Below are 22,019 nucleotides of genomic sequence, written 5' to 3'. Positions count from 1 at the left end.
CAGAGAACCTCAAGCCTGAGGATGATCAACCGAAGAGGGCCAAAACAGCGAGGATCGCGCCAAACCGGGGGAATCGAGGGATGAAATCGCCAGCACCCACCTGCCGGGACCATCGTCTATACCTTGGAACATCGCTTTCAAACCACAATATCAAGCAAATACCGAAAAAAAAAGAGTCAAATGAAGCTGAGGCAAGTGGCAGAAGAAATGAGGACAAGAAAACGACGGATCAAATGGGAAAAATCATGACACGCTACCTGCCTGCTCCTCCCAACCTGATGCACCAGAACTGCAGAAATCCCGTATACAAACACGCGTCAATAAGCGTGTACCAACATATCCGCATCTCCATATGGACAAAAATGTGAAAAAAGACCGTTCGCAGTAGATAACCCAATGACTGGTACCGTCAACCACTTGAATCGCGATGAGTTGCTTATGCAGGCGATTTGCTAGAGCCAGCACCGTTGCGGCGAGAGTGAGCATCATCCGATACTGTCAGACCGCCCAAACCCGTGGACAGGAAAGCGAATGGGTCACTTGAGCCTTCGTTTCCATAAAAGTTACCATTGGAGGCACTGGTAGACGAGGTGTGGTCAGCTCCGCTGAAAGCTGCCTGGGTAGCGGGGTTGGCGAACGAAGCAGCGGCGTGAGAGGTATTTGAAGATCCGTAACCGGGGGTCATCTGGCCCATGGGGGGATAAGCTCCGGGAGCGTTTCCAAGTCCGGATGGCAAGCCGTAATTGTTGGGGGGTCCTCCGAACGGTTGGTTGAATCCTCCAAACCCGGCGCCAGTGGAAGCGAAGGGACCAGGTGCTGGAGTGCTGCTGATGGAACTGTGGCCGAAGTTCGATGGGGCTTCCATGGGAGAGGGGAAGGCAGAGTCGGCAACAACAGCGGCCCCGGATCTAGGAGCACCGCAGCGCAGGCAATTGATGTTTTTAGCGAAGTTATGGTAACTACAGCCCTCAGAGCCGCACTTCCAGTCACCAGCGCGGAAAGGAACGACATTGCCCATGCCACGAGAAAGTCCCATTCCATGACCGTGGCCACCAACGTGAGGCGGCATCATGGATGGTGGGCCATAAGCATACCCGTAGCCCATTGGGTCAGGAGCAGCAGCCATTGCGGGGAACGAGCAACGGAAGCAAGCAGTACGACGTTGGAAGTTGGAGAAACCACAAGAGGGGCAAGTCCAGTCGCCGGGGCGAGGGCGGTTCTTGGAAGGAGGGAACGGAGTAAGAATCTCTGCTGCGCGGTCAAGAACACGGCTGGAAGACGGGGAGACCTCGATAGCTTTCTCATTGAGGGCACGCCCGTTCATGCAGAGGCTCTCCGCAGCCTGTCATAATCAGTTCGAGCTCATATCACCTTGAGACCAAAGTACGTACCTCCTCGTGGGATGAAAAGACGGCGAATCCAGTACCGGTCGGCTTGTGTTGGTCGGGGGTGCGGAGAGTCCAGAAAGCAATTGGGCGACCGCCGAACTGAGTGAACCAGCTCTCCAACTCGGACTGCGTAGTGTCATGAGGCAGCCCACTAAGGTGAAGAACCTTGCTGCGCTCAGTTAGGAAAGCACGGACATCCGCTCGCGCATCCATTGGGCGAGTAAGGATCTCCGGATGCTCATGGGCGGGCTGAGACTTTCGGATCAAGCCACGGAGGACTCGGGCCAGAGTCACAGCCTCATCCATAGCCCGACGGGGAGAGGCGGGCGCCAAAGCCTGCAGGTGGAAAGGGAGGTTATGTTTGATCGGGGCGGAAGACTGAACGGGCTCGACTTCAAGGGCGGCACAGATGTTCGAAAGAGAGCTCGGGCCGAAGGGAAGAGATTCGGGGTGGTGAGTCTGCCATCTCTGATACTCGGTGCGGAGGTCGAATGTCCGTGAGTGTTGGAGGTACGCGGGAAGGACAACCGCCTTGTCTCGGGCCTCTCGGGGCAACTGTACACGGAGATCCCACGAATCCAAGGTCACAAAGGCGAACTCCAGGTTCTTATTCACGAGATGTTCTTGGGCGAAGGCGTCGAATCGACTGATAGCATCGCGGAAGCTGCCAGCTGAGCGTACGTGCTCCCAGGTCAGCGTCGTCAGGCTCGCTTTTCGGGACTGTCAGCCATTGCAACAGCAAGCCGATGTATAGGCAAGAGGAAATGGGCGACCATGGGAAGAAAGGGCTAGATTTGTGGCTGTCGCGAAGACCGCATTTGGAGTGCACTTACTGCATAGCGGCGTAATCGGAGTGTTGACGGGTTTGACGAGAACGCTTTCCCGGTGTAGCTAATCAACGAAATCCCAGTCAGCGGCATGTCAAGATTAGAACTGCGGAATGTTGATCTGTAGGGGTTCGGCCAAACGCTCCAAAAGGCAAGACAGAAAATGAGGGGCTGCTTTTAATGCAGGAAGAATCACGGCGTACCTCCTCACAGGTTTTGGTATCCAACAAGATCCACCCCAACTCAATCACCTCTGCAGAGTCCTTTGTGACGTAGACGCCATGCTCATCGCAGGTGGTTGCAACATGGACGACGATATAGCGATCCAGCTTAGGAGTGGGAGCTGATACGGCTGCCATCGCTCAAGTCTCGATGCTTGCTCCTGGTGCCAGCGGAGCAGCAGGGGGGAGAGGGGACGGAAAGGTGAGGGAGAAAAATCGTGTCTCTGCGGATTGGGCCAGAAGACACGGATTCACGACCACAGATAAACGGAAGAGTCGTGAATCAAGAAACCCAAAAACACATACAGCGAAAGGAAGAAAAGAGGGAGGGAGGAGAGGGAGAGGAGTGGCAGAGAGGAAAAGGATGGGGGAAGAAAAAGAAAGTCGCCCAGTCGAAGCAGGACCAGTTCACTTCTGGTGGAGCGACGAGAATCGAGATTAAAAATGAAGACAAGGCTCGGGGTCTGTCTTCGAGATGGAGATTGAGGGGGGAGAGTGAGGGATTAGCAATGGCTAGTTACTATTAGTATGTCAATTATAGCTACGACGTCAATTCGATCGATGAGCGTTGAGCTAGCTGCCTCTTCATTGGATTCGATTCTGGAGGTACAGGCAGATGTTCTTCCATCCTCGTCCACACGGTTGCCGAGACGCTTACAATTCATCCTGAGATGAGGCACACCAAGCTGGCTGTCATCATCCATCAGTCAATCATCTCCCTGTCAAACATCAAAATGAACTAACATGCTGCCGAGAGCTGTCGCCTTTAGGCCAATGAGTAGTTGTCGAATCGCAGGAGTGGTGAGTGTACTCGGTGATAGCCTGGCCTATACCTACCTAGTCTTACCTCCTTCGTAACTCCGGTGTGCCATTGACAACTTCCAGAGACCAGCACCACTCAGGAAGCACGTTCACTACACTGATTGATCACGACAGAAACAACAACGATAAGAAGAACCTCTCCCTCTTCGTTTTGCTATCAAGAACCTGGAGCGAGAAAACTCGACGGAAGCCTCACATCCGAATGCTAACAGTCTCCACTTCCGCGGTCATTCCCGCATATTAATCCCGCCGAAATTGACTCGTGTTATTAGTTATTACCTTGCCATATCAACCACCAGGGGAAAATGTAACGCTGGGTGACTTTAATCCAACCTGTTTGAGACTCGAATAGTAATGTCAGCTTTTGCGAAAAAGTCCTCCTCATGAATCAAATGAAGAGTTTGAGGACAAACATCATGCCACGCGATTACACATTGCAGCCTGAGGCTCACACTAGCCGCTTCTGCAACTGTCAGGTCTGGAAACTGGAAAGCCATCTCCAGATAAAAGCCATTGTAGGGGTAAGCATGTTACCCAAAGGTCAGAACAAAGCAGCACTTGGGGCTGTTAGTATAGTTATCTGCTATGTTAAACATGTAGTGGTCATTCAGCTTCGCGAAAATCTTACTCTGGTTGAGGATTGACTATATATATAACTATCTACATTGTTTAGCTCTAGACCTGAATGGTAGACTCGTACTGCTTACCGCTACCACTCTCTTACTCTGGCCTAGCGTTCGTGGTGGTCGTTGAGTATGAGCATTGACCTGAGTGGTAGTTAAGGTACGACCGTCGACAATATTACTGGAGCCCGTATCAGCTTCAAAAATCATGGCAGCCGTAGCGTTGTGGCCAATGGCCGCCAAATCTCATCCCGGGGCTGATTGACGTTATGAGGAGCAGCAGGGCCATGGTGGTGGTGGGGGCCCATATAGGGCGCTTGCTGTCTGTTATCTTGCTCAATTGACACTTGAAATCAAACCGCCACTGGAGAGGGACATGTCCTGGTCACAGGAGCCTTGGGTAACAGCGCTTGGGGAATCAAATCATTAAATCATGACCAAGAAACGAATAAGTACATTGTAGCCCGAACATCAGCAGTATGTATACCCACCAATTTCTTCCTTGAAAATAAGAACCTTTCAACGCCAAACATAACAAGAGGACATCATCACAAAAACTCAACAACTAGTCTTCTTCCATGGCCTCCTCCTTGATGACCGTCATACGACTGTCCTCTGTCAAGCGGCTCTCTTCATTCTCATCCTCTTCCATAATACTCGGCTCCACCGAGACACCACGGCGTGAAACCCCAGGTTCAACTGATGGCCGAACGCTTCGGGATCGAACACTAGCCATATCACTTTCGGTCTCGACACTGCTCTCACGGCCACGTGCACTAGCAGGTCGTGTTGGAGCCGCCAACAGTTTGAGCACGACGTTCTTGACTTTGACGAGGGCGTTGCGGCTAGCAGCGTCAGCCGCGACACCTTCTTCGATGGTTTGATCGAGCAGCTCCTTGACCTCTTGGGCAAGAGCAAGATTCTCCTCGCTAATAACTCCACCCTGAGAGCTTCGGACACTGGAGCGGAAAGGATCGTCGTTCTCAGGGTTTTGAGAAGCGGACCGCGAAGGCGCCGTTGGTGGGGCGATGTAGAGCTTGCTCATGAGAGAGAAGAGGAGCTTCCGTTCCTCCTTTGAGCAGCGGTTGGTTCCAGCGCTGACGCCGAGCACGCGCTCCAGTATGTCCTTCACTAGTTCTAGATGAATGAATCCGCATGCATTGGAGCTTGCGGGACCTCCGGCAAGGACTCTCTCGCCACCAAGCCCGATAACCCTTCGCTCATCGGTCCATTCCGAGAGCATGCCAATCACGCCGCTCATCAATGCCTTCAGCTCCTTTTCTCCGGCTGTCTCATCAATCTCACCATCGCTGTCTTCTTCGGCTTCAAGCGAATAGTATTCTTCCGCTGAATTTAGAATCGTGCGAATGACGGGTACAGTGATCTTGCGCATATGTTGGGTGTTTTCCGGTCGGGAGTGGCAGAATACCGGGAAAAAGTACGCCAGGGACTGTCGAAGCGCGGGGTTATCGCGGGTCCTTGGGTGGAAGAAAGAAACAACAAGGGACTGAAGGAGTGTCTCGATAGCGTGCTGGTTGAATTCCTGAATGGCTGGGGGGATGTTGGCAGCGGAGGGTGTAAAAGCACCAGTGAGCATAAGTTTGGAGAGGGCAGCGGCAGCTCCAGTCTGTACGACGCTTGGTGAGCTGGACTTGAGTGCCCTCGCAAAGACCTTGAGCAATGGCTTCTGGAATGCGGGTGGTGAGACTGTTTCCTTGTCGGCCTGCGTTACAGGCGCCAACAGCGAGGGATGGCTGGTCAACATATCACATAGAATCTGAATAGCAGTGACCTGCAGGTTGTCGTGGCCTTTACTGTAGCAATGGATAAACAAAGTCATGTTCTCTTCGGCGAGAGTCTAGCATAATCGTCAGTAAAGGAAAATCACTCCCAGTGGGACAGACTCACCTTGTCGAGCAAGCAGCAGAGACCGAGGCATTCTAGACCTCGCTCACGAATAGGAGCCTCGTGACTCCGGACGGCAGGAACAACCAAGTTATTCAACATAGTCACCAGGTTCATGTTGGCTTGGAGGTTGCCTTCAACGTTTTGCAGCATGCAGAGAGCGATGTGCAGACATTTCATGTTGACAACAATCTCCTTGAGGACCTTTGCCTTGGCTTCTTCCTTGTTAAATGGTCTATCATCCTCACTCATAGGAGTTTCGGAGCGCTGGCGGCTACTGGCATCATCACTGATTTCGGATTTCGCAGACACGAAGCTATCCTCTGTGATAATAGTATCGTGAACCTCAGCAATAGCTTCCAACACAACGCTGCAAAATTCGCTTTCAGCAGCAGCATCCGGGCCACAAACGCATCGCAATGTTTCGACAGTAAGTTTCGTGCATTCCTCAGGAAGCTCTGGCACGGCGAGGGCTTCACGAAGTAAGGAGAACATCTTTCGCCGACCGACCTCATCACTGTAATCGAGGGTCATCGCAATATGCAACAACTGCTCGACAATAAATTCAATCTCCAGGGTTTCGTCGTCGTTCACATCGGTGGCGTCTTTGGTGATCTTTTTGCGCTGCAAAAGGCCGGTCATGTACTTGTGAAGGTACATTGCAAGAGCTGTCACAACAGGAATCTTCTCGTCGGCAAGTGTGTCATATTTTCCTTCATTCTCAACTCGGCAAAAATCATTAAAGGAGCGCAAAAGAAAGGCGGACTCGGCAGTCATAGACTCCCAGAAGGCTTCATCGAATAAAACGGCCTCTCGGTAATCTGGACGGCCTTCCCAGAAGCTACGCATTGCCTCGTGTGCAATACCAGACTCCATTCCAGAGTTGACAACATCGACTCGCTCTAAAAGTTCCAGCAGGGCGTTGATATTAGGGGGCGAACGCTGGCCCACTTTCTCAGGGTCACTGTTTGTTCCCGCACAGTCTTCAACCCAACGGTCATAGAATAGCTTGCCGGTGGCTTTTCTCACGCTCTCATCACGATCACGAAGACCCCATCGGAGGAGTTTTTCTCGCATTGATAGAGACAAATGACGGAAATCTCCCAAGGTGGGAAGTAGGCGAGAGTATAGCGCCCGTCGGGTGGGCGCATCTAGGTCGCGGGCGCGTTCTAGTAGGTATGGAAGAGTGGCTGGAACCAACGGTAGGTTGAGGAGCAACGATCTCCGAACCTCGGCACTCGTGTCGTTTTGCATTATGTCTACCAGCTTCTCCACAAGAGCGCTGGTATCGTCATTTTCGTCCTCATCCTCTTCGTTACCGGCAAGCCGGCCGAGACCAATAACTGCTTGTACCCTGACCGAGGGTTCCTTGTCTCGGATTCGTTTAAGAAGGCCGTGTCGGAGGGTATGGTATAAATCGTCATCCACGGTGTCAAGCGAATTGACAACGTGCGCAATGATTTGCGTGGTACGGAATCGTACAATTTTGTCTTTGGCGGATAGGAGCGGTACTATCAGGGAAACAAGGCTGGTGGTCAAGTGTGCGGTTGGTCTCTCGTGCGTGTTTTGGATTTCGTCTTCGTCCTCGTCAGAGCCGAATATTTCGGCATCCTTCTCCGATCCATGAGTGAGGAAGCTTCCTAAAAAGCGCAGAATACGGTCCCCAACAGGTTCTGTTTTCTTGATGGATAAGATGCGCAACACACAGCGGCCCACTTCCACGTTGAACTCCTTCTCGGGTATCGTCTCTTCACCTGGGATGAGTCGCGCTGTAGGTTCTCCAGTGTCCTTACTTCCCTTCTTTGATGACTTCTGCGGGATACCACAGCAAACTTCCTGAATTTTTCTTAATCGGACAACAAGCTTGCGATGACCTGTTGTTGAGCGCTGTGCGTCTGCGAAAATTGCGCAGACATCACGGCGGAGATTTGGAACGGCTTCGGGCAATGCGGGTTCTTCCGGAATTGCAAAAGAAGGTGTCGCAGAGCCAGCGCGAGACCCAGTAGTCTGCGCAGAGCCTTTGCGTCCTCCGGTGCTCGATGTCGAACGGGCGGAAACTCGACTAGGCATATTGGGCGCTCGAGGGGTAATTCTGGCGGTAGTGTATGGTTAGTTGTCGACGGGCGGGATTGAATCAGCTATTGTCCATCCTAGAAAGTGTCGAGTTGAATGTATCAAGCCGTTTTCAATAGTTTCCCGCAACGGCGGCGAGATGTCGATTGCTTGAAAAGTTGGCGTTGTCGCAGCGTTGTTATGATGGCTTGCTGCTGATCGTTGCTGAGAGTCACGGGGCGGAGATAAACAAACACCCCAAACCGGCAGTCCCGATAAGGGCTAGGGCATCACGTGACTCTTCTCTCGAAAGTACCCCGTCTTTGCCTTTCTAGTTTCTGATGCAGTCGCATACCTTTCTCAGAATTCTTAATGGCTTGTTACAGCAACCTTTCTTTGCGACTGTTTCAACAGTTCCCTTGAATGTCATGTGCAACATTAAAGGCCAGGCCTTGTAGGTGCCATAGCTATCACGCCATCGTTCACGTGACCTAGTTAGTAATGCCGATTTTCGGCCATCAATTGGAGATGAATCTGGGGAATGCAATCCGCTCAAAGATTGTCTTTCACTACGGTTAAGATAGCACGTTGACAGGATGTTCAGGCAAAGTGTCCGGCGATTCGCCACTACTGCTCTGCGCGGAGCTGCGGAGATTTCATACGGAGTCCGAGTCTCTCAGGCTCAAGGCTTCGTGAACGGGCTCACTGAAGGTAAGCGGGGAGCGGAAGCACCTTTGGGTAGATCACAAGGCCGTTCTCCCACTGACACTATTCTTCTGTAGCAATTGGTAACACTCCGCTTATCCGCCTCAAGCGACTTTCTGAAGAGACCGGATGCAACATCCTCGGCAAAGCCGAATTCCAAAACCCCGGAGGTAGCGTTAAAGACAGGGCCGCGCTTTTCGTCGTGAAGGATGCAGAGGAGCGGGGTCTTCTGAAGCCCGGCGGTACCGTTGTGGAGGGTACGGCAGGAAACACTGGCATTGGTCTTGCGCACGTCTGCCGATCCAAGGGCTACAAGCTTGTCATTTACATGCCCAACACACAGTCACAAGGCAAGATTGACCTTCTGCGTCTCCTCGGTGCGGAGGTCTACCCGGTCCCGGCGGTTGCATTTGAAAACCCAGAGAACTATAACCACCAGGCGCGGAGACATGCGGAGTCGCTGGATAATGCCGTGTGGACCAACCAGTTCGACAACACCGCCAACCGCCGCGCTCACATCGAGACTACCGGGCCAGAGATCTGGGCGCAAACCGGGGGCAAGATCGATGCCTTTACCTGCTCGACTGGTACCGGGGGTACCCTTGCTGGTATCACATACTACCTCAAGCAGGTCAGCAATGGCCGGGTGAAGTCCTTCCTCGCCGACCCTCCGGGCAGTGTTCTTCACAGCTACATTCAGAGTGGCGGCAAGTTGGTCGAGCGCTCAGGAAGTAGTATCACTGAGGGTATTGGTCAGGGCCGTATCACGGACAACCTTGGACCTGATGTTGAAACCCTTGACGGCTCGTTGAACATCAGCGATGAGAAGTCCATTGAGATGGTCTACCGCTGTCTTGACGAGGAGGGTCTCTACCTTGGTGCCAGTTCGGCTCTCAACGTCGTTGCTGCCAAGGAAGTCGCAGAGAAGCTTGGCAAGGGTAGCACGGTTGTGACCGTTCTTGCCGATGGTGCCTACCGTTACGCAGATAGGCTCTTCTCTAACTCATGGCTCGAGAGTAAGGGCCTGAGGGGCGCAATTCCCAAGCACTTGGAGAAATACATCGTGCTCAAATGAACAACGCAAGTGTAAATATGATGTTTCAATAGAATAATGGGTTTATATACATGTCGCAGATGCAGCCAGTGTTCTGCTACCGAACAGTCAGATTTCTTGCTCTGCCGTATCCGCTATAGCCGACGCCCCTTAGGTTCCACTGCGAGTGCTCTGCTTGTTGGTTTCCTCCAGCATCGAACGCCCGACTCACTACCTCCTTCTCAGTCCCAGGGTCGATATCAATTTCTGCTCGCCATAGTGTCCAACACCACTTTCTTGCCTTGTCTCCCACAGGATGATCAGGTCCCGAGGTCCCAAGCTCTGCATCCACCCACGTCTTCCCTCCATCACTTGATACCTCCACCTTCGTCACCGGCCCATTCGATCCCTGAGGCACAGCATATCCTTTGACCTCCAACTTCCCCGACTTCGTTCGACGGACAGTTTCATTGTCCTCTGGCACTGCCACAACAGAGTTTATAGACACCGCAGCCATTGCAGGCGTTTGATCCCAGAATGGCTCTGCCGCATCACGGTCCACGGCCTCTGCCGGCAGCACTTTGTAATCTCGTCGCTGATAGAAATTCGATGATTCCTCATTCTGAACCGTGATCCTATCAAGCCATTTAACCCACCTCGCACCTGCGATTCCAGGCAGTACCACGCGAACAGGGTAGCCATGGTTCGGCTCAAGAGGCGCATCGTTCATCTGACTCGTTAGCAGCTTTACCTTTGTAAGCGATGCATATGGAACGAACCTCCAGCGCAAGAATCACCTCGGCATCCCCATTCAGCCCTCTCTCAAGCTCTACACTGCCACCGAACCATTCATCCTCTTGACACTTCACCTGATAAGATGAAAAGGCGACATGCTGTCCCGGGCGGGTTTCATCTATACCAGCTCGAAGTAGTATATCCCTTAGTCTTGGTCCCTTCCATTTGCAGTTCATTACAGCCGCATCTCCCCAATCGATCCCTTCCACTTCTTTCAACATCGTCCGCATAGTGTGTCGACGATTGCCAGCACATTCTAGCGCACACCAGACCTCATGCTGGGGAAAGTCCGTTGCGAGTTGGTCGATTGTTAGGCGAAGAGGATGTGAGACAAGGCCGTCGACTTGGACGGAGTGTGTGCTTGCAGATAGATGTGGGACAGGGCCATGGTTCCGGTCGTAAGAGATTGAACCCGATGTTAAGAAACTGGCGATGTCAGTAAAATGGCGGCCCAGTGCCGAGAGACTCTAGCTGCCTACCTTGACACGAGTTCCTTGACTGAGGGCTCTCGGTTGAGTGGGTTCTCCACCGAGTATTCTGTCTTCTATCCAGTGTCAGATCACGGTGCAAAGCTGAATCAAACTCGAGCTTACAGTATTACTCATCCCGAAGTGCAGCTTGTGATGTTCTTGGTTTGCAGAGCTGGGAGTCCCTTTCGTATATACTAACCGTATTGCGGATGACTGACGTCATGGCTAGGACTGAGTGTCGACTCTTTTCCCTTTTCATCAAACTCCTATATTACCGAGTGAATAGAAATCTTTTAGTATTTCGGCTATTCATTATCTAAAAGACCGGTCATACTACCTCCAACATGTAGAAAGTGCCAAGTTTCTCTCGATGATAGGTATGCGGTTGGTTAACTGGGGTACGGAATATTCGAACATACACATCAGGGGCACCTGGTAACTAGCCTGTGGAATTTCTCGGTATGGCAGATCTTGTCTAGCTGCTTGTCTAGCTGCTTGTCTAGGGGCTGAGGCTGATTTTTCTCTGACGGACTAGGCAAGCATTCAAAGCACCTAATTAATTTGTTCTGTTGAAACATGCGGCACAGCTTCGCGCATGCACTAAGGAATTCCCCCTGCTAAAGGGGCCCCGAGCCTCTTAATTCTTCCTTTCTGTTCTTGAGCAGATTGAACCTGGACTATGCTTCCACAATGCCCCAGAATAGCACCGTCGGTGACTGGACGCGAGTGAGATCGATGTTTTCGCGCATACGTTATCGAGCTGTTACCAACACCAATGACAGCGAACTGAACATTATTGATTTTGAAGAACGTCACCAACGTCGGCCGAAAGACGCAAAAACGACTGGTTACATCGACTCAGCATCGCCTGAAGAAGAGGGTGCATTGACACCTCTCACCGAGCTGGCGACGGCGACATCGCTGCCATCCTCCTCATGGATCAAAGGCGTTTACCTGTGTGCTCTTGGGGGAGCTGTGATACTGTTGCTCAATGTTGTCTTGATAAGCGTTGCTGCTGGATTGGCGAGCAAATACCCTGAGAACACGGGCATCTCGAGCGCAGAGGTCATTCACGAGGGCAGCTGCGCCGTCGTTCAGCGATGGAACGCCGCGCTTCACTTGCTGATCAACATACTTAGCACCGCCATCCTCGCTGCGAGTAACTACTGTATGCAAGTACTAGTGGCTCCTAGTAGGGAAGAGGTCAGCCGGTGTCATGCCCGCAATGAATGGCTTGATGTCGGAGTTCCTAGCCTACGAAATCTTGGTGCGATTGATCCGTTCCGGCGCTGGTCGTGGCTTGTTCTTCTGGTGACCGCTACGCCGTTCCATCTATTGTACAGCCTCTTTAGGAAGCTCCCTTAGTCACTAAGCTAACAGCCTGATTTTTTAGATATAACTCAGTGGTTTTCAAGTCCCAAGCGACGAGGGAATATTCATACATTCTTGCTCCCAGTGAGCTAGACATAGTCAAAATCTCGAGCCTTGCAACGCCAAACCTAGAGGAGTGCTCTGATTCCGCCATTGGGATCAGCTGGGCCGATCTAGTGGAAGAACTAGCTACCGGGTCATATCAGCGACTAGATCGTGCGCAATGTACGGAGTTTTTGGAGAGAAAATACCCATCAGACACAAAAGCACTCGTCGCGCTCACAGACGGACTCTCCCTCGATAGTGGGGGAGACAGGTCCATTTTAAGAGGTGCCAGCACAGGGGGGTCACCATGGTCATTCAATGAGGGTGTTATGTATTTCGATCCAGAGGATATGTCCGGCCTGCAGCTCGCCGGGGTGGATTACACCTTTAGTATCAAGGGCCTGAACGGATCAGTCTATTTTTACAATCACAACTTTACAGGTGCTCCATGCGGAAACTTTAGCTGTTCTGACCTCGAAGAAACTTTTCAGACCATTGACCAGAACCGGGACTGGACTTCCAGCCAGACCTTATATTATATGAGACGATACACATCATTGGATGCGCAAATCGACAGTGAATCAGTCTCCTGTTTGTCCAACAACATCACTACGTCGCCCATATTTAATCACCCCTCTGCAGGTCGACTTCAAGAGTGTGTCCGATTACTGACGAAGGAGCGTTGCCGGCTGCACTTCAGCCCAATTATTTGCATTGTTGTCTGCTTGGCAGGCTTAGTGAAGGTCATCACGATGTTTCTGGCTGCGCGGTTGGACGGCCGACGCCGGTCGCCACCATTTCTCACAATAGGAGATGCTGTTTCTTCTTTTCTCAATAGACCAGAACCAAAAAGCCAGGACATGTGTTTGATGACCAGGTCTGATGCCCAGAAACAAGGCTGTGCTGAGCAAGAGGTCAAACTCAGGCGGCTAGCAAACCGACATCTATGGCTGCGCGCCGCAAGCCCAATACGATGGCTTATAACCCTAGTCTTGTATGCCTCATTCCTCTTACTATATCGATCTACCAGCTGCTAAATACATTGCTTAGATGCCTAGCCTGTCTAGGCGTTGGAGGCTTTCTCCTCAACCAGGCATCTGTAGGAGCCTTGAGAGTCGTCGAATCAAGCAATGTCACAGCCTGGTGGCGTCTCGGGTTTGGCATCCCCGACCGGTCTGTCACTGTGACTGCCTTCGATGGGGTTCCTGTTCTGGCGGCAGTAATCGTCGCCAACCTGCCGCAGTTCATCGTCACAATCAGTTACTACTTCTATAACAACCTGCTCACCTCCATGCTCGCTGCCGCGGAATACAGCTCTTATGGCGAGGAACGGAAGCCCCTCCGCGCCTCCTGGCCGGTCAAAGGAAGCCACCAGCGATCTACCTACTGGCTCAGCGTGCCCTTATCATATAGCATTCCCCTTCTCGTGTTTTATACCGCTCTCCACTGGCTGATATCCCAGAGCCTCTTTTATATTGAGTTCCAGCCGTTCAATATCTATAATCAACAACAGGGTCGCGAGTCTTCTTTGGGGTACTCGCCTATTGCGATATTCTGTGCAATCATTGTCGGGAGTGTGATGGTGTGTTTACTGATTGGTCTGGGTTTGCGGAAATTACCGTCGCGCATGCCGCTGGCGGGGAGCTGTAGCTTGGCTATCAGTGCTGCTTGTCATCCGCCCAATGGGGAGGATCTGAAGACGATTGCTTTGGGTCCGGTTATGTGGGGTGAGACATCGAGGAGGACTGAAAGTGGAGATGAAGATGGTGAGGTACAGCCAGGGGAGAGTGAGCGGGCACATTGCAGCTTCAGCGCACTGGAGGTCAAAACACCGTCTTCGCTGAAGTGGTGTGCGTAATAACATGTCTTCAAAAGGGCTGCGGGGCATATATTCTTCAATCACGAATCTGCTCTGCGGCTTGCCCAGAGGGTCTGCATCTATCAGTCATGGCAGATCCTTGGCCGAAAGCCAGGAAGGTCAAGCCGTCGTCATAACAGGATTAGGTATCCATCAAGAATAGCTTCTCAGTAAAGATCAAGGCGCAAGGATTATACGGGGCTCGTAATCTATATCACATCCTCATACCAAGGCGTCTAAGGCGGTTGATTCCATCAATCACGGGCCCATGAGCCGCCATACCGACGACCTTGATCCGAGCTCCGAACACCGTCATCCATTAAAATTATGCAGATCTTCTGGGGTTCTAGTTTCAAATAGTCACAGTATTGCCAATGAGTTGATTCCTCACGCGGTAAGAAGCGACCCCAGTGGTGGAATATTGAGGGAGGGTGTTCCGTCGGGTGATCTCTATTAACCCGATCTAGTGATGGAACTGCAACTATACCCAGATGTATAAAAACGTCATAGAAGTACTTGAGACTGGGCCCCGTAATAAGCTAAGACAACATCTTCTGGGGTTCTACAAACAGCTATGACTTTGCTGTCCCGGATTGCATGGGCTGCCTTGCCCCTCTCAGGGCTAGCATATTCCTCGTCCGTGTCCGTCACTGTACCTCGTCATCCCCAGCATGATCGCCAGGTAGTCGACTCAAGCTATCAATCCCTCTCAATTGAGTTCTTCGCTTTCATGGAGTACTCGGGCAATGCAACGTCCGTCTCTCCATTTATCATATACTCTCTATCCCCATCACTAAACCTTTCCACAGATACTCCAACCCCCTAAACACAAACCTAGCGAAGCACCTCCATGAGCTCGGCAACGCCCCTCTCAAAGTCCGTATTGGTGGCTCCTCCCAGACCTACGTCTACTGGATCCCCGAGCAAACCCAAGGTCTAATCGGCTACTACGAAGATGGCATCGACAAGACTTACAACGTCACTCTGGGTCCGGCCTTCTTCGACGCCTTTGACGCCTGGCCCTCCGACACGGAGTTTGTTCTTGGTCTTCCATATCCAGAGAATGGGGAAGGGCTACTCGAATCTTATATCGAGATTGCCCGCCGCGCGTATGAGAAGCTTGGAACGAGGCTTGCGGGCCTTGAAATTGGAAATGAAAGGCAGGATACCGGGACGCCAGGGGAGTTTACACGAAACTTTCTTGACGCGGCGTACAAAATTAGCGAGGAGGTGTTTGGAGACCCGTATAAGAAGATCTACACGGCGGGGACGTTGATTGCACCTACGCTGATCCAGTGCAAAGACCCAGAGGACAAGGAAACGTGCTGGAGTGTCCAGTCTCTATTTGAGCATGAATCAACGAGAAGGGGATCATCAAGTTTGCCGACACGCACCAGGTTCGTTTTACCCCCGCACAGGCTTTCTATCTTCTATACCTCCCCAGCCCTCAGTCTAACAACATCTATGTACTACCAGTACAAACTCCTCTTCGAGACCCCAACCAGAGATCAGACCCGCCAATACCTGCTAAACCACACCAGCACCGCCTGGTTCCTCAACTCACACGAGGATCTGGCCGCGGATAGCACAGCCCGCGGCATCCCATACATTCTGGGCGAAGGGAACTCGCTTTTCGGACACGGCCGCCGCAATCTCTCAGATACATTTTCCGCGGCACTCTGGACGATCGACCACACTCTGTACGGTGCGCAAACGAACATCACGAACATCGGCTTCCATCAGTCTTGGGGGTGGCGGTATAGTGCGTAGCGGCCGATTGAGGCGTGGGGGGAGCCTGCGGGTGTGCTCCCTACTTACTACGGGTTTTGGCTTGTGCATAAGGCGCTTGGGCTGGAGGGCCGGCGGGGGAATGAACATGGACATGGACATGGAAATGGAGCGGGGAAGAAAGTGGAGGTGATACTTGAAGAGGATTTGCTGTCTGCGTATGCGATCTATGATTCTGGATCGGGGGCGTTGAGTTCTGTTGTTGCGTTGAACTTGGAGGATTGGAATTCGACGTCCGTGGCCGAGAGACCGGAGGTGATAATTCGGATGGATCAGCTTGGCCGCGGATGTAGGGGGGAGGTTTATAGGTTGACGGCGCCTGGTGCGGATTTGAAGAGTCCTGAAGTTGTTTCGTTTGCTGGGCAGTACGTGGATAATGTTGAAGGGGCGGTTCTTGGGAGAGTTGATACCGAGAGGCTTGGGAGGAATGGGAGGCTGACTTTGAAGGCGAGCGAGGCGGCACTGGTGACGTTCGATTGTTGAATATCTTTTCACGTTTACCTGAGTTAAGGATTTAACTATTTCGGGCGCGCTGGGGGGTCTCCGAACATGCCAGGCTACCTCATATCCCAATTATGCCATCTCAATGAGTGATGCGTGTCTGGAGAGGGCATTTATCTTGGTCGCTGGATCCGTGGGTCTTCTAGATCTACAGCTAGCAGTCACACGCCGCTGCCAACCCTGATGTGAAGGTGTTGCGAGCTGTCCTGCAACAGAGCTGACTTGGCAATGGATCTACTCCGTTCGAATTGGGCTGGCTTGGGGTGGTGATCACCCCATACATGTTAGAGTCTACATCTAAATTCAAGTTTGACCAGTATTTCTTGGATATAATAGTCGAGTCCGCTTCATATCTGTTGTTTGAGGACGACGGCTGTCTCTCACTTTCTCGAGATATTGCGTCAACTCCAGTAAACTTACCCCTCTTACTCCCATTTAATCCATCCTGAAGAATAATTATATCGTCTCAGACCAGCCAGGGAGAAGATGTTACGCCAAAGACAAGCCAAGAACAGCCAAGCTAGCTCAAGAGCGGCAAGAACAGTGGCATCCTCTCGGCAATAGCTTGTTTCTACACCCTGCACATGATTACTCTACAATTCTAGGTAGGTATCTATGAGACTTCTATGATCATTGCACCACCTCAACTCTCACAAACAACATCCTCAACCATGAAGAAGCCTAAAATCCGGCTTTCCCACCACTCCCGCATCAAGCACAGCACCCTGTGCCATTAACCTCTCTCTAAGCACCTCATACGGAATATCCTGCACACTCAATCCCTCCCCATCCCTCACTGCAAGTCCAACATCAACCGCAAAAGCACAAGCCTGCCCCAACGCCCAAAACTGATGCTCCAACCGCACAGCCCCATACCCGACATGGCTCGAACTCGGACACGTCGCTGTAAGCACATTCCCTCCCTCGCTACGTCTCGGTACAAGCGCTCTATAGCTGATCCCGAACGGCCGCCACTCGTGCTTCTCCTTGAATACAAACCCCTCGTTATATGCTTTCCCGTCCTTCACGACCCGTCGCGCGCAGTGCGTGTCTGTGGGCCAGTAGGCGACTGCGATGGGGTCCGGGACGGGGTCTTCGCCGTCGTGCTCGGAGGCTGTGTGTTGCGTTATCACGTAGTCGGAGACTAGCCGTCGGGCATCCCGGACGTATAGGCGGCGGGGGAAGTGGGCGTTGTCCGGGAATTCGTCGAGGCAGTAGCCGAACTTGGACCATTCGTTGCGGATCTCAGCCTAAAAGACGACTTGGTTAGATAGGTTTGGAGGTGAGGTGGAGGACTGGTAGATCGGGACGAGACATGAAGGGCAACAGCACATACAGGGACGGCTTCATCATTCGCGAAAAACCAGATCAGCCCCTTCGTGAACCGCGCGGCTTTCTTTAGGATTTCCTCTCTGCGTGTTCTCGAGGCCATCGGCCAGTCGTCGTTCATTCCTAGTAGGTCTGTTGCGAGAACGCCCTCCGAGCCTATGAGGTCTGTCTTCCGGTTCGGCACCCCTCTTAGTCGAGGCGTGTACAGTTTCCCACCGGCTTGGATATACCTTCTGTGTAGTTCGTAGTGAGACGCATCATATCCCTCCGGTTTTGTGATGGGGATTTTATTACTTTCCACGTCGGTGAGTGGGAGACGGTACGAGTATGCTTGCAGGTGGGTATCACCGTCGCCTGGTTGGCCGAAGGGCTCGGGAGATATACCGTATAATAGGCCGCTGGAGGGATTGCCGGGGGTGTTGTAGGGGTCTATATCTACGTCGAATTGCGTGTAGCTTGTGTCGGGGCGGATGCCGGCGAGGGTTTCGTTGTACTGCGTTGATGGTTCGCGGCCGATGGTTGTGGATATGTTTGCGGCGGCGAGTAGATCGCCTTCGTAGGTTGCTTCGATGAAGTACTAGCTGTATGAGATTACCGTGGTGGGGGATGAGGGGGCTATAACATACTCGGGCACTGATCGATTGGCCGTTGCTTAGTTGGATGGAGGTAATCCGGCTGCTGGACTTGGTTACGGCCGAAGGGTCTTCGAGAAGAAATGCCTTTGTTGTATATTAGTGTTTTTGCACTACATTATGCTTGGAGATCGAGGGGAGAACTGACCTTGATCACTTCCAGCTCCGGAAACTCCGCAAGCCACTCCGCGATAATCCTCTCCAGCACTGAGGACTCAAACTTCCAAACTTCAGGAACCTTGAGTCTGTTGGCGAGGACTTCTTCGAGCTGCTCACTCCGCCCGTAGTGCTTGCTAAGGCGTCGATGTAGCTCCAATGCTAGTCCACCAACTGCCAGGCTGTTCTGGAACTCGATTTGGTTGTCAATGTCCGTTGAGCCGAGTCCTTCAATCTGAATCCCACCTGTGACGGAGTGTTAGAAAGGCTTGAAAAGACTAAGAAGAGGGTAAGACTGACCGATATGATCATCCGGGGAAATGAGCACGGTCTTTCGTCCTAGCCGTGCGGACTGGATGGCTGCTGCTACGGCGCCTGAAGTCGAGCCGTATATGGCGATGTCGTATTCGGCCATTTTCAATTGTTGGAGTAGAATACAGCTCAATTGCTCAACTTCTTCGACTTGAGGGACTTTGTAGAATCAAAACAAAGGGTGCTAGATCGCTCAGCGGGGGAGTACTCGAGGTAGAGGGGTCTAACAAAACCCTTACCCTAGGTTCGTGCTGGATGATGGCTTATCCGATCGGCAGAGAGGAATAGTGAATTTTACAAAGGTTTCCTTATTCTGGGGATCTGTGCCTGTGGCAGAGATTTGGCCCCATCTTTGGACTACTCCGAGTCTCCAACTCCAACTCCGTGGGTATTGCGTGACCCCAATGTGGGGGGGTAGGGCTCCAGCCTCCAGCCTCCAGATGGGATGCCCCCCTCTGGCACTAGTACTCGTATTGTTGGCCTCAAACAAGTCTTCTCAAGCAAAGGAAGGTGTCGATCGATACGGGTAAATTCTAAGATGATTCAACCATACTAAGAAGGGTACACCCTAATCTTTTACTACCCTCCGGGAAAACATTCTTCTGACGAAGGCTCTCCAGGATCACCTAGTGGCCTCGCCCAGAGTTAGTCCGATCCTGCGAAGTCAAATCGACAGGTCCCCAGCGAGCTTCCTACGCACCAACAGAATAGAACGTTTACCCACCGCTTAAACGGCCAAAGCGTGGGTAAGATACTCGCACCGAACCCCGGAGTACACCCCGTGGGGACGCTAAAGGGCCCCTTCTCACCGAGTAACCGAAGAGTTGGAGTAATTAGGCCAAGAAGATGGAGAAAAGGATTGACCCGGGGGGTATCCTTTTTAAGGTCGAATATTTTACTTGAGAATCTCCCCACATTGGTGGGACAGAGAGTGTGGCCTTTTAATCCTCTTTTCCATCTTTCTCTGGTTTATCTCTCCTCTACAGTTGCCTTACTTCTACGACACTACGGTCAAGGACAATGGCTGGTGGAGGAAAGCTGTATGTGCCCAAGGAGGCTTGGGCGGACTGTACAGTCAGATTGCTCTTGATCTGCCTGCTGTATTCCATGGGGAGCATTTTCTTTGGTGAGTAATGGGTCTTCTCGAAGATTGTGGATTCTTTACTGACGGTGTTCTCTCCGAAGGCTAGTACGTTCTCTTCGCATACAGAGATCCCCACATGTTTAACCATGAACCTGAATAGTGACGGGGCATCATTCGGCGGTGTTCAGACATTCGATCCATTCTTGAGAAAATTCGGAAAATGGAACCAGGACAAGGGAGACTATGCCATTCCTACGCATATCGTTTCGATGATGAACAGGTGAGCGGTCTCAATGAGCAATCGGTTTAGCAGCGTGGGCTGACACGGCTATAGTCTACCCTTGATTGGAAAGTTCCTCGGTGCTGTCATTGTTGGCCCGATGATTGAACGGTGGGGCCATCGCCTGTCCATGGCCATTACCTGCGGTGTACAGGTTGTGGGGACAGTTAGTGAGTACTCTAGTACTGTCGGGCTAAGCAGACACTGACTATATCCAGTCCAAGTTACAAGTCAAACTCCAGCACAATTCATCGTCGGACGACTGCTCATCTACGGCGCCGTTGGTCTGGTAGAAAACGTACGTATACCACCTTGGTCAATATCCGAAAAGCCCTAACCTCACCAGGTCGTACCAACCTACGAGTCCGAGATCTGCCCTGCACCCCTGCGAGGTTTCTGCGTCGGCTCGATCCAGCTCTTCCTCACCTTCGGCTCCCTCATCGCCGGTGTCGTGAACGAGGGCCTGTCCAAGCTCACCACCGACGCAGGGTGGATGGTTGCAACAGGCATCCAGATGGTTCCCGCCTTTATCATTCTGACGGGTCTATACTGGACTCCCAGTACGTATTCAATCTCAGTCAATACTTTGCCACTCCTTGAAACCCCACACCAACTAATCCTACCCAGACTCCCCCCGCTGGCTCATCTCCAAGAACCGCCGCACCGAAGCCCTCGCAGCGCTCAAGGTCTTCCGCCCCAAACGAGCCGTCGAAGAAGGTCTCTGCGAGCTAGAAATCGCCGCCCTCGAAAACTCCGACAACAGATCCGACAAAGCTCCCTGGAAGAACCTTTTCAGCGCCTCCAACCGTCGCCGCACTTCCATCGCCCTCGTCATCATGAGCTTGCAGCAGTTAACCGGCGTTACCTTCAGCAGCTCCTACGGCCCAACCTTCTATAAACAGGTTGGACTTGGTGACATGGCCTTCGCTTACGCCGTGAGTTTTCCTTCTGTCTTCCATCCCCATTGCCACCCCCAATACACGAATTTCATACTAACAACGGCCCTTTCCGTCTAAAGGCTATAAACAATGGCGTCTCCGTCGTAACCGCCATCCTCGGAATGTACATGTTCGACGTCTTCGGCCGGCGCGACCTAACCTTCCACGGCTGCTGGGGGCAAGCCCTCTTCCTATGCCTCATCGGCGGACTCGGGGCGAAAGGGAACAGATCAACAACTGACACGAATGGCATGGTCGCATCATTTATTCTCTACGCGGCGATCCTGCACATGACGCTGGGCCCGGCAGCTTATATTACTGCTGCGGAGGTGGGGACTGCGACGTTGAGAGAGAAGACGATGGCGCTGGCGGTGGGTTTTATCCTTGTCTTTCTCTGAGATATTAACTCGGAATCAAATGGCTAACGAGCATTAAACAACAGACAGCATGGAACGTCGTCGTCGGCTTTGTGGTCGTTTATACAACGCCGTATCTTCTCTCGACGCCAGGTGCAAATCTGGGTCCTAAACTGGGGTATATCTGGGGTGGGTTTGCGGCTGTTGGTGCTGTGTGGGTGTGGTTCTTCATGCCGGAGCTCAAGGGACGCAGTCTGGAGGATATTGATGAGCTGTTTGATGCGGGATTGCCGGCTTGGAGGTTCAGGCAGTATGAGTGCACTGGGTTGGATCGGGAGGTTTTGGCGAGCTATCGGGGGAAGATGGATGAGGAGGATCAGAAGAATGGGAGGGGAGAGGAGGCGGTTGAGTTGGAGAGGGTTTAGATAGTATGTACAGCTGTGTTAGGCATACAGCGGGGGGGTGGGGGATAAGAAGAGTAGGAGCAAAAAAGAAGGGAGTCTACTAGAACCATTTCTCAATCAATCA

The 22,019-nt window shown here is 52.1% G+C and overlaps 8 protein-coding genes across 8 annotated transcripts; 4 read left to right on the top strand and 4 right to left on the bottom strand.

Moving 5' to 3' along the window:
* Positions 1-274: 274 nt before the first annotated feature.
* Positions 275-2,756, bottom strand: BJY04DRAFT_50243 (putative RNA binding protein (Arp)). The gene is made up of 4 exons (XM_073720519.1): positions 2,419-2,756; positions 2,222-2,279; positions 1,392-2,098; positions 275-1,342 (listed from the first exon to the last, which is right to left on the bottom strand). Exons 1-4 carry the CDS (start codon positions 2,572-2,574, stop codon positions 437-439), a joined length of 1,827 nt encoding a protein of 608 aa, XP_073572029.1. The 5' UTR covers positions 2,575-2,756; the 3' UTR covers positions 275-436.
* A 1,522-nt stretch (positions 2,757-4,278) lies between these two features.
* Positions 4,279-8,018, bottom strand: BJY04DRAFT_50232 (condensin subunit YCG1). Its single transcript, XM_073720518.1, has 2 exons — positions 5,790-8,018; positions 4,279-5,739 (listed from the first exon to the last, which is right to left on the bottom strand). Exons 1-2 carry the CDS (start codon positions 7,854-7,856, stop codon positions 4,447-4,449), a joined length of 3,360 nt encoding a protein of 1,119 aa, XP_073572028.1. The 5' UTR covers positions 7,857-8,018; the 3' UTR covers positions 4,279-4,446.
* A 346-nt stretch (positions 8,019-8,364) lies between these two features.
* Positions 8,365-9,678, top strand: BJY04DRAFT_187394 (cysteine synthase A). The gene is made up of 2 exons (XM_073711039.1): positions 8,365-8,549; positions 8,621-9,678. The coding sequence occupies exons 1-2, from the start codon at positions 8,435-8,437 to the stop codon at positions 9,616-9,618; spliced, it is 1,113 nt and encodes a 370-aa protein (XP_073572027.1). The 5' UTR covers positions 8,365-8,434; the 3' UTR covers positions 9,619-9,678.
* BJY04DRAFT_187393 (putative sulfite oxidase) lies at positions 9,679-11,117 on the bottom strand. The gene is made up of 4 exons (XM_073711038.1): positions 10,965-11,117; positions 10,851-10,915; positions 10,356-10,797; positions 9,679-10,306 (listed from the first exon to the last, which is right to left on the bottom strand). Exons 1-4 carry the CDS (start codon positions 10,974-10,976, stop codon positions 9,695-9,697), a joined length of 1,131 nt encoding a protein of 376 aa, XP_073572026.1. The 5' UTR covers positions 10,977-11,117; the 3' UTR covers positions 9,679-9,694.
* A 130-nt stretch (positions 11,118-11,247) lies between these two features.
* BJY04DRAFT_50215 (uncharacterized protein) lies at positions 11,248-14,222 on the top strand. Its single transcript, XM_073720517.1, has 4 exons — positions 11,248-11,300; positions 11,377-12,178; positions 12,235-13,251; positions 13,308-14,222. Exons 2-4 carry the CDS (start codon positions 11,532-11,534, stop codon positions 14,113-14,115), a joined length of 2,472 nt encoding a protein of 823 aa, XP_073572025.1. The 5' UTR covers positions 11,248-11,300; positions 11,377-11,531; the 3' UTR covers positions 14,116-14,222.
* Positions 14,223-14,689: 467 nt separating this feature from the next.
* BJY04DRAFT_207083 (glycosyl hydrolase family 79 C-terminal domain-containing protein) lies at positions 14,690-16,386 on the top strand (the record flags this gene model as incomplete). The annotated part of the gene is made up of 5 exons (XM_073713808.1): positions 14,690-14,868; positions 14,925-15,512; positions 15,621-15,877; positions 16,016-16,268; positions 16,305-16,386. 5 exons carry the CDS (start codon positions 14,690-14,692, stop codon positions 16,384-16,386), a joined length of 1,359 nt encoding a protein of 452 aa, XP_073572024.1.
* A 683-nt stretch (positions 16,387-17,069) lies between these two features.
* BJY04DRAFT_227382 (FAD-dependent oxidoreductase) lies at positions 17,070-18,936 on the bottom strand (the record flags this gene model as incomplete). The annotated part of the gene is made up of 5 exons (XM_073718617.1): positions 17,070-17,654; positions 17,741-18,310; positions 18,360-18,452; positions 18,514-18,767; positions 18,822-18,936. 5 exons carry the CDS (start codon positions 18,934-18,936, stop codon positions 17,070-17,072), a joined length of 1,617 nt encoding a protein of 538 aa, XP_073572023.1.
* A 917-nt stretch (positions 18,937-19,853) lies between these two features.
* Positions 19,854-21,916, top strand: BJY04DRAFT_227381 (general substrate transporter; the record flags this gene model as incomplete). Its single annotated transcript, XM_073718616.1, has 8 exons — positions 19,854-19,963; positions 20,078-20,197; positions 20,252-20,367; positions 20,416-20,495; positions 20,544-20,757; positions 20,825-21,132; positions 21,216-21,506; positions 21,578-21,916. The coding sequence occupies 8 exons, from the start codon at positions 19,854-19,856 to the stop codon at positions 21,914-21,916; spliced, it is 1,578 nt and encodes a 525-aa protein (XP_073572022.1).
* Positions 21,917-22,019: the final 103 nt, after the last annotated feature.

Source organism: Aspergillus karnatakaensis (genome assembly GCF_047715665.1).
Source record: "Aspergillus karnatakaensis strain CBS 102800 unplaced genomic scaffold BJY04scaffold_20, whole genome shotgun sequence".
Classification (NCBI taxonomy): Eukaryota; Fungi; Ascomycota; class Eurotiomycetes; order Eurotiales; family Aspergillaceae; genus Aspergillus; species Aspergillus karnatakaensis.
This window is presented reverse-complemented; position numbering and strand designations above follow the sequence as displayed.